At 31.7% G+C, this 11,368-nt stretch overlaps 1 protein-coding gene across 1 annotated transcript in view; it reads right to left on the bottom strand.

The window, feature by feature from the left end:
- Positions 1 to 6,702, bottom strand: part of LOC111701641 (uncharacterized) — an 11,812-nt gene extending 5,110 nt beyond the window's left edge. Inside the window, exons 1-8 of the mRNA XM_023473017.1 lie at positions 6,643 to 6,702; positions 5,900 to 5,979; positions 4,944 to 5,013; positions 3,774 to 3,839; positions 3,634 to 3,705; positions 2,241 to 2,291; positions 1,837 to 1,937; positions 127 to 193 (exon numbers count right to left, since the gene is read on the bottom strand). Of these exons, the coding sequence (XP_023328785.1) occupies positions 127 to 193; positions 1,837 to 1,937; positions 2,241 to 2,291; positions 3,634 to 3,705; positions 3,774 to 3,839; positions 4,944 to 5,013; positions 5,900 to 5,979; positions 6,643 to 6,690 (555 nt within the window). The 5' untranslated portion in view covers positions 6,691 to 6,702. The remainder of the gene's footprint in view (positions 1 to 126; positions 194 to 1,836; positions 1,938 to 2,240; positions 2,292 to 3,633; positions 3,706 to 3,773; positions 3,840 to 4,943; positions 5,014 to 5,899; positions 5,980 to 6,642) is intronic.
- Positions 6,703 to 11,368: the final 4,666 nt, after the last annotated feature.

The following is an 11,368-nucleotide window of genomic DNA, read 5'->3' as shown; positions in this document are numbered from 1 at the left end:
GGGGGGGGGGGGTCCTAAATATGTGTACCTTTTGCACATGTATGTCCAGTAACACACTGTCCACTGTACACTATTATTAATAGTACACTATGTACACCGATATACATAAATTATGAATTCATGTACCTCTGGCGTATGTACAAGATGATAAAGTCCCCCGTCTGTTATTGTACTGTCAGCAACATTCAAACTTCTAAAGTAAAATGTAAAGGAACGAATTAATCGCCTCTTGCATTAGCAAATTGAACTTTGTTGCAAACATTAATTCTTTTATCTTTTTCAAACTTCTTTTGCGACTGTCTTCTTTAAAAGCAGTTGAAAGAAAACTAAAGATTTTGGAATTTTGGAACAGAGTAGAACCATTCATAGTAATGATTACCCCTCTTAGAATAAAGATATATCACATTCACACAACGAAATTGTTAGGGCATAGGATACATGGCACGAAAGTAGGAAAAACATTTCTGTTGCATGAAATAAGGTTTGAAGGACGGAAGGTATTTCATATATCAAATTGTAGGCATTGAGTCTTCAAATTTAAATCAAACTAATAATCCTTATATCTTTGCTATGTTGAAGACCTTAGATAGTAAAAATGAACTTTTTTAGAGCAAATAGTCTAAGTTTTCATTATAAAAGGTTTGCATCATCAGGTTGCAAATGTAAAGGGATTAGAAAAATTTAGCTTGTGGCAAGCAAGGTCTCAATTTCTTTATTCTGGAATATGCATGCAAACTTGAATTTAATTGATCATTCGGTAGAAATAAATTCCCAAGATTTTATAAAATTATTTGTCTTCATCATTCTTTATAAAATTAAAAAATTCGTTAATTTCTACAGCACCAAACGAACCAGAAACTGGTCAAGATTTGTTACATTCTATAGACTAAAAGAAAACTGGCTCAACATAATAAAATCTGTATGTTGACATGAAAACAATCATAATTATACAAGGTTAAAGAATTTTAAAAATGGACTTTTTATTTTATTTTGCCATGCATTACATAATTAATAGATATAAATTTAGATATAGATTTAAGTATTGAATTCTTGTGAGGGAAAAATTCATGATTTTTTATCATTAATGAAAAAGTTAAATCTTGTGAAGTTGCAGGAGAAATGTTTGAACTTTGAATTTGGAATTTTTTTAAGAGAGTCAAACCCATATATGATGATTTACACAGTACTATTCGTAAAGAAAAAGTTCATATGAAATCATGAAATCATAACATTTATAATGAGAAAACTATTTTTAGTCAGTAAGAACGACTACTTTAAAAATCAAAAACTTTTTTCTTTTTTCTTTTTTTTACAAGAATCCAACAAATATAATTTTGAAAGTCTTCCAAAAATAAATTTAAAAACAGATTATGGTTCAAGAATATTGAAATATTCTTCGTTCCATTTTATTAATTATTTATATTTGTGTGTCCCAAAAAGTATTAATATTAAACGACGACTGACAAATCGTCATTTCTGTCATTTGAGATTTCCAAATTGTGTGTTTCTTTCCTTGTTTCTTTTAAGGATATTCATATATTCAAAATATTTTTATGTAGTTTCTTAAATTAAAAATCTGTCAATTTTAAAGATACAAAGTTGGCAGGCCACATTCCTGAAATACCTGAATTGAGTGGTTTATTGCAATATCTAGGTTTATACCTGAGATTAGAGCATGTTCTCCCGATGGTGTTGAAAGCTTCATTGTCAAGTATTGTGTAGTTTACTGCAATATCTAGGTTTATACCTGAGATTAGAGCATGTTCTCCTGATGGTGTTGTAAGCTTCATTGTCAAGTATATTGTGTATAGTTTACTTCAATATCCAGTTTTATACCTGAGATTAGAGCATGTTCTCCCGATGGTGTTGAAAGCTTCATTGTCAAGTATCGTTCCCTCCAGGTTCAGAATTACAAGAAATGGAAAATTCGCAAAAAACTGTAAACCAATTTTGCAGATAACTTGCAGACAGAAACTTGAATATTTCAACCGAGTCAACTGTTCTCCAGACTTGTTTTGCAAGCTAAGCAAAAAAACTAGAACTTAGTAAAGAAAGAAAAAATTTTCACACATTTTTGGTGAAAGCTTTTTTTTGCTTTTATTAAAAATTAAGCACATCATACTTTTTAGCGTGGAAAATGTTGAATAGTAATGGGGCTTAATTTTCATAATTCCAACTTTAACAAATTTTCCAAAAGTTTTATCTTTATAATTTTACTTTAATCTACGAAATTGATAAACCTTGTTGTAAAAGAGAGGTTGAATGGTTTTGCATGAAGTAAACTCTAGTTTCTAAATTTAATAATTAATCAGTTTAATTTAATCACCTAGTCATCATTCTTTGTCAAAATTAAAAGTTTTTTAACTTGCACTTTCCGGACACTGCAAAAGAATTTTGAGTCTGTGCCGCTAACTCAAATTTTCTAATCCCTATATCCTTGTAACCTGATGATGTAAACCTTTGATAAATCAGACTTAGATTATTTGATCTAACAGAATTCATAGTTTGAAATATCTAAGGTCTACGACATTGGATTGCAAAGATATGGGGATTAGAAAATCAGAATTTGGGCAAAGACTCAATTCCTTTAAATTTAATTGTATGTATCAACTATCAATTGTATAATATTTAACTATAAAAAGAATCTGTAAAGGTTTGTAAAGATATTTAGGTAATATGAAAGGGAAAAAACATTTAATATTTATATTAACATTGTAAACCTTTCTCATATTATCTAGATTTGGGCTCTCTATTTGTTTGTATGTTTGTATCCAATAACAGTCAAAGCGGTTGAACCGAAAAGGCCCATTTTGTGGCGTGGAAACTCCTATGGTTGAGTAAGGGAAGGTTTTATATTCTATGGTATATTTTTCTATTTTTCTATAGCTGAAGCTTCTTAATTTAGGGAAATCATTGCAAAAGCAAAATAACTTTAAAGGGAGTGACCGGCAATTTATGGTAGTTGAACTGAGAATGTAGTATCGTGGAGACATATTTTTAGGAATCATTTGAGACATATGAGACGTGTTTACGGTTCATATTTGTTCAATATGAACTGTAATTTTTTTTTACATTTTTGTCCTCGTTATTTGATAATTTAAAAAAAAACAATTCTCAAAACGTAACCACCCAAATAAATGATTTTGAACGTCGACTTTGAGCTCAAACTTTATTATATATAATTAATTACGTTTTATATGTCTCAAATGAATCCTAAAAAAATCTCCACAATACTACATTCTCAGTTCCCTGCCATACATTTGCCGATCACTCCCTTTAAGCCATAGCAATTTTTTTGAGGATCGTTATATGAAATTAACTTTATATAGATAATTTAATTAAGTATCTAAAACTTCATATTTTAAATCCCATGGAAGGTGACAATGCTATTGTATTTGTGTCCTAGAAGATTTTGTTCAGAAATATGTTAGTTTGTAAAATCATTATATAATAGTATTCTGTCATTTTTTGGGTGTGCGTTATCAATGAAAGGGACAGTTCTCTGTTATATTGTTGGTACCTACTTCACTACCATGAACAATCTCTTTAAAAACCTGAAAATTCTAAGATACGTGTATCGAATGAATTGAGTATTCAAAAAAATATTTTTTTATATTTTTAAATAAAATTTACCCTGAGCTGTTTACAGTTGACAAGAAGTTGTGTTTGTATATGTCTTGAAGCTCGCATAATCACCGTATACGCCTGGATATATAAATAATAAACAATAAATAAATAAACTAATAAACAATAATTCTTTGAATTTTGGTAACCTGAAGCTGGGGTAAAAGCAGCTGATGAAGAGATTGCTTTGGTAATCCTCTTTTTTCACTCATCATCTACTCAACAAACTTATTTANCCCTGTATCCTATCCTATACTGTTTCTAGAATACCCGGCCTGTATCCTATCCTATACTGTTTCTAGAATTCCCTGTATCTTAGCCGAGCTGTTTCCGGATCACCCTGTATCCTATCCTATAATGTTTCTAGAATACCCTGTATCCTATTCTTTTCTGTTCCTAGAATACCCTGTATCCTATCCTAGCTGTTTCTAGAATACCCTTCATTCTATCCTAGCTGATTCTAGAATATCATGCATCCTATCCTATACTGTTTCCAGAATACCCTGTATCCTATCCTAGCTGTTTCTAGAATACCCTGTATCCTATCCTATATTGTTTCTAGAATACCCTCTACCCTATCCTAGATGTTTCTAAAACAACATGTATCCTATCCTTTTCTGTTTCTAGAATAACCTGTATCCTATCCTAGCTGTTTCTACAATACCTCGTATCCTATCCTAGCTGTTTCTAGAATATCCTTTAACCTATCCTAGCTGATTCTATAATACCCTGTATCCTATCCTAGCTGTTTCTAGAATAGCATGTATCCTAGCCATAGCTGTTTCTAGAATACTCTGTATCCTATCCTAGCTGTTTCTAGAATACCCTGTATCCTAGCCATATATGTTTCTAGAATACCCTGTGTCCTATACTAACTGTTTCTAGAATACCCTGTATCCTATCCTGGCTGTTTCTTGCATACCCTGTATCCTATCCTAGCTGTTTCTAGAATACCCTTCATCCTAGCCATATCTTTTTCTAGAATACCCTGTATCCTATACTAGCTGTTTCTAGAATACCCTGTATTCAAGCTGTTTCTGCAGTTTTTACTGAATTCTATAAAGAAGTTATCAGCACAGACCAGACCAACTCAATCCAAGAGAAACTAAACTTCATACAATTTATATTTTTACTAGAATTGGAAAATTTCTCAATCAAGCTTTCTTCAACCTCTTATTTTTCTTAATATTTTAGAAATAGATATTCATTCACATAAAAAATGAAATTTTAAATAAAATGTTGATAAATTAAGCAATACGTAAAACTTAAGGCGGACATATTTAAGTATAATGATAATCAAGTTATTTTTGCAAGTATTCCTGAATAAGATCCTCTAGAAGAGAACTGGGATACTCCGAAAATGGTCCTGTTACGCTTTTATACTCCTCCCTGTAATATAATGATCTTATATTCAATTTGGGCCACCAAACATGACAGTAGCTAGACGAATTTGAGGTCGTCTTTCATCTTTGAAATAATTTACGGCATTTATTCGTAAACCAAATTTTAAAAGTAAAATTCTAGAGTTTATACTCACAAAATAGTCATAGTTTTGGCATTTACAAAATGTGGTCTGCCTTTTATGCGCTCTCAATATTACCGGAGATATGAAAAATTTTATTCAGATTTCGACGATTTTTGGTTTTTTTTAATAAAATTAAAATCTGACCGAAATATCGACAGCACAGAAAAGGTTATAGACCACATTTTACAAATGCAAGGAATAAGATAAATTTGTTGTTATTATTTTAAGAATCATACATGTGAAAGTAGGTTGACAACTGAATGTCACAAATAAATTCAAAGATCAAAGACGACTATGACGACTTTCAAGTCGTCTTGCTACTGTCATGTTTCGTGGGACACCCTGTATATAAAGTAGAAATATATCTACAGGGTGTCCCATTAATTCAAGCAATTTCTAGGTCATATGTTATAAACAGAAATATGATGTTGGTTTCATTTATTTAATAAAATTCTTCTTGCATGCATAAATTAGCTCTGTTGTGAAAATTGTCTGAATCTCATAGAATGGCATCAATGTGAAACGAATTTATCTTTAGATGTGTTGAATGTATTATGCTTTTTGTTAAAATATGAATTGTTATCAAAGTTACCGATCTAACACAGCAACTAGCTTTCAATTGTTCTGTCTATACGTAGAGTGTGAATTTTTTATTCAATACTATTACAAATCAGTGAGATTTAAAAAATAATTTCAAAGATAAATAATCTAGTTTTCTATTCAATTAAAAATTGAAAGAAAAAAACCTACATGTCAGAGTCTAAAAGTTTATTAACATCTTTCCTCTCCAGACATCCGTACACTAGGAGGTCATAGTTTACACAGATCGTCTAATTAGAAAATATGAGGTCATAGTGAAAACTGATTGTCTAATTAGCACATATAATAATGTCATAGTTTTCATAGATCGTCTAATCAGCAAACATAAGAAGGTCATAGTGTATACTGATCGTCTAATCAGCAAATATAATAATGTCATATAGTGTTCACTGATCGTCTAATCACCAAATATAATAACGTCTATAGTGTACACTGATCGTCTTATCAGCAAATATAAAGAGGTCATAGTGTACACTGATCGTCTAATCAGCAAATATAAAGATGTCATAGTGTACACTGATCATAGCTAATCAGCAAATATAAAGAGATCATAGTGTACACTGATCGTCTAATCAGCAAATATAAAGATGTCTTAACGTGTATACTGATCGTCTAATCAGCAAATATAAAGATGTCATAGTGTACACTGATCGTCTGATCAGCAAATATAAAGAGGTCATAGTTTACACTGATCGTTTAATCAGCAATTACTTTTGTACTAATTTACTTTCTCCCTGGAAATAAAACTTTGTTGAGGGGGGCCTTAGACCCAACCACTGTGAACGCCCCTGATTCTTGTTGTTGTTTATAGTTTTAAAGTGCCAACTTAAAAAATTTAATTAATTTTGTGTGCTAAACCTGACCTCGTGAATTAAGAAGTTTTACAAAGTTACCTCTAGTGTGAGGGTTCGGAGAGAATCAGGATTAGGTCGGACTGGCATATTCTTTGAAACAAATCATATCTACTAAACCTTTTGAGCATTTCGACTATTAAAATTATAACTTGAGTCTAAAACTTTCACAGTTTTATGTGTAAAATATTTGTCCTTGCTTTAAACATTTCTTTAAAAATGGCACGTAGCGTTTTATGCAACCATGGTTTTTAACAATCAAAATTATTTTATTACACATTGTAAATGGAAGGAACCGGTTTTTCAAAATTCATAAAACTGCATCAATGAGAGTGACTTTGTTATTTCTCTATACTTTAAAACAAACAAAATTGTTAAAGAAAAATATTGACGTAAACTTGCATATTTGCGTAAAGGTTCAAAACAGCTGATACAACTGTACTCTTAACGTTGGTCCTTTCTATTCTAAACTGGACAGACTGACCGCTTTAGCTATACATATAGATACAGGGTGTCCCAATAAACATGGGAATTCAGTGACGAATTCGATATCGTCTTTTTAACAAATTCTTTGATTTAGTATAGTGATACCTACTGAGAAAGCTGTAATCCATAAGATTTTCGTCTGCTATGTTTACAATTTGTTTGTTTATGTTTTGACTGCATACGGTTGTACTTAGTAAAACAAGAAAATTACAGTATACAAACAGAGTAAACTTGTCGGTCTTCACTGTTCATCTTGCGGAGACATTATAGACACATCTTTACAGCCATTTACCGTTTTCATAAAATAAACTCTAGCAGACATAATAATATATGGCTGTTGAAATCAGGTCTCACAATGCTAATGTATAACAAAGACGATATCGAATTCGTCACTGAATTCCCATGTTTTTTGGGACACCCTGTAGAAAGATAAACAGATAGAGGATTAACGGGATACAGTCGTCGTTCGTCGTATATATCAATACAATAAAGACGACTTTTAATTTCAATTATGATTTTAACGGCATGGATGCACAGAAGCATGGAAACAAAAATTAGAAAAAGCTTCTCTTTATTTACAATTGAAAACGTATTGTTAAAGCTCGTTAACAATCAAAGCTTAAATTCAAAAAGTCGTCTTCATTGTATTGATATAATTGCCGACCACTTAAATATGCAAAAATAAAGTTAAATAAAATGGTAAGTTTGTAGTAGGCAGCCCACTGAAATATTCTGTAGGAAGCAGAAATGAAAAGAAAATACAGTTGGAAATATACAAACAATTCTAAGGAAGAAAATAGGAAAACAGGGGAAGCCAGAGAGAGCGATGCGTTGCAATATCTGGGAGAACCAGAAAACTGCGGATAAGGAAGACGACGTTAAAGCAATATTTGTATCTTATGTTGTTTCAAAGCAAATTCAGTGAATCCCAGATATACGATTAAATAGACCATCATAAGTTTTTTGATAATTATAAAGGAACTTCTTTTTATTTTTAATTTAAGTCCTGAAATATGAATGCAATTGATATATTAATATTAAGCTCATTTTTCCGCGGCATTTGATCTTAAGTATGTAATACGACATTATAAAAAACTCTTACTATGAATTCATATATCTGGGATTCACTGTTGTTGTGCATAGTAACTTATTAAATCACTTTTCAAAGGAATTGAGTTTTTTTCACAAACATAAATTTTCAAATCCATAAATCTCAAAAATAGGGTTTCCATTCGCAAAACGTTTGCGCAATTTTTGCGGAACGAAACGCAAAATTTTTCTTTCTTTGCGCATCAGTTTTGCGCGAAAATACAACAATTTGCGCAATTATTCGCAAAAGTCATTTCGCGCAAAATTGCCCTATTCCGCTTTTGCGAAACTCAAGTTTTGCGCAATTCCGCAATTTCGTACCAAAATCCGAAACAGATTGTCCAGTAAAAGTCTCGACAATTTTAGTTTCGGACATGCAGATTTCCTAAAAGTGGATTCTTCAGGCACTGGTTACTTTCTTGCATTATTTTATATGAGATAAAAAAGATTTCAGAAATTTGATTAAAAAAATTTAAGAACATAATTCATACTTGATTAGGCAAAGCTTTTAAGGGTCACTTGAAATTATTTAATAGGATTAAAATATTGCCAAGTTTCACACTCTCTAATTTCTATTTTATTAATTTTGGTCCCATAATTTAAACTTTTTGTTACTGGAAGCAACCAATTGAGTGTAGTATAATCGTTATCATACTCGTATGTTAATATTTTTTATGTATGGAATAAATCTTCAGTTGTTTAATTCTTAGTTTAGAATATCAATTTTTGACAATGTGCCTAAAAAGTTACATTTTGCGTAAAACTTGCAGTTTTGCGCAAATTGCGAAAAAAAAAATTGTGCAAAACTAAAATTTCGTTTCATGCGCAACTTTCGCAAAAAAATATTTCCGGTTTTGCGCAAATTGCGCAAAAAAAATAGCGCAAAACCGCGCAAAACTCATTGCGTTTCATGCGCAAAAATAGCGCAAAAGTTCGCAAAAAAAAAAATTGCGCGAAAATAGCGCAAATTTTGCGCAAAAGATTTAGCCATTTCGTGGAAACCCTACTCAAAAACCTTATTGTGTAAACCTTTAATATTTCAAACTTACACTTCCTGATCTAACAGTATTTGTAGTTTGAAATATCAAAGGTCTACGAAATAGGGCTGTAAAGATAAAAAGATTAGAAAATCAGAGTTTGTGGCAAAAAATCAATTTCTTTAATGAGTCTGTTTACAGTTTACACTGATGTGCCTTATGTCCATTGAACTAAAATCATAACTTAAGTATAAAAGTCGTCTTCCTTGAAATTTCTGTTACTCACTGTAAAAAAAAAGTGTTAAAGGTTAATTTCAAGTCTAGAATTCGGCAAAAAAGATTTTAAAAGGTATTTTTTAAATGGTCATATTGTTAATTGTTTTATGTGTTTGTAGCAAGTCAGTAAAGTTAAATTAAGTTAATCAAATGAAAGGGTTGCTTAATTATTCCACTTTAATCAAATCCTCCATTGGGTTCAGGTTCAATTAAACTCTGACTGTCTTTCAAACTATCTGTGTCTTTATCTATAAATATACAGAGTGTCTCTAAAAAAGTGTGTTTAGGCTTTTTAGGCTGAAAAGCATCGTTGTATTGTGTTAAAACATGTTCGTCGATCAAACCTTTTTTATGCCGTTTTAACCTTCAAAATTAGGCCTAATATTCAATGTTTCCTGTTCAAGGTCTGTGTTTCATGCTTCCTGTTCAAGGTTTGTGTTTCATGTTTCCTGTTCAAAGTTTGTGTTTCATGTTTCCTGTTCAGGATTTGTGTTGATATTTCCTGTTCAAGTTTTACGTGTTTCATGTTTCCTGTCAAGGTTTGTGTTTCATGTTTTCTGTTCAGGATTTGTATTTCATGTTTCCTGTTCAAGGTTTGTGTTTCATGTTTCCTTCTTCCAACTTTAACAATGTGTGAATAAATTTTTAAATCTTAAGGATGAGGAAGACGATATTTGTTTTCACCTTTTATCATAGAATGTTTTTCTTTGATAAATCCCACCTTTATGTAGAAAACTCATTCCGTTTCAATTCCTCCCCTTCCTTTCCTATCTATTTTCTCCTTTCCTGCCTTCTCCTCCCCCCTATTAACACTTCTCTATACTTTTCCTCCACTTCCTGAGACTCTTTCTTCCCTTCCTGATTCTTTTCCTCTCCTTCCTGACATTCGTTCTTGCCTTCCGGATTTTTTCTCAACTTTTCTCTAAATTTTGACACATTCACTCCCCTTTCTGACATTTTTACTCCTCTTCCTGACACTTTTCCTCCCCTTCCTGAAACATTTCCTCCACTTCCTGGAAATTTTCCTCCCCTCCCTGACACTTCCGCCCCCCCTTCCTGACATATTTACTCCCCTTCCTGATGCTTTCTCCCCTTCCTGACACTCTTCATCCCTTTCCCAACACTTTTCATCCAAATGTTGGCACTTTTGCAAATTCTAGAATAGAATAAATATTTTCTACCTTTATTTCCCTCTAAAGAAGAAAGTATGAAAGAAAAGGGGCGTACCCAGCCTAGGAGGGCAGGGTGAGCAAAATATCAGAGATCAGAGTAGGGTTGAGAAATTAGAGAAACCTGAGATATCTGAGTTCCAAGGAATCAATTTACATACATTCACATTCTCATATTAGCCTTCTTAGAATTCGTAATTGTTTAAACTAGACTTATATCTACATACTTCTATCTATCTATACTTATTCACGTTAAACTAGACTTATATCTACATACTTCTATCCATCTATACTTATTCACGTTAAACTAGACTGATATCTACATAATTCTGTCTATCTATACTTATTCACGTTAAACTAGACTTATATCTACATACTTCTATCCATCTATACGTATTCACGTTAAACTAGACTTATATCTACATACTTCTATCAATCTAGACTTATTCACGTTAAACTAGACTTATATCTACATACTTCTATCTATCTAGACTTATTCACGTTAAACTAGACTTATATCTACATACTTCTATCCATCTATACTTATTCACGTTAAACTAGACCTATATCTACATACTTTTATCTATCTATGTTTAGGTATTTAGATTAGGTTTTTAATAAGATTAAACCTAGTTTTTATAATACCAGAGAGAGAAATGGTATTAAAACGATGTTGCTCCGTGAAGCATGACATATGGATAGACGTGTGTAATTCAAGGCAGGTAAAACCATAGATTTCTCCGGGTATTAGCAACAGTAGTATCTCTACAA

The sequence above is a fragment of the Eurytemora carolleeae genome, unplaced genomic scaffold (genome assembly GCF_000591075.1).
Source record: "Eurytemora carolleeae unplaced genomic scaffold, Eaff_2.0 scaffold294, whole genome shotgun sequence".
NCBI lineage: Eukaryota > Metazoa > Arthropoda > Copepoda > Calanoida > Temoridae > Eurytemora > Eurytemora carolleeae.
The sequence above is the reverse complement of the archived record's forward strand: the minus strand, read 5'-3'. Positions and strand labels throughout refer to the sequence as shown.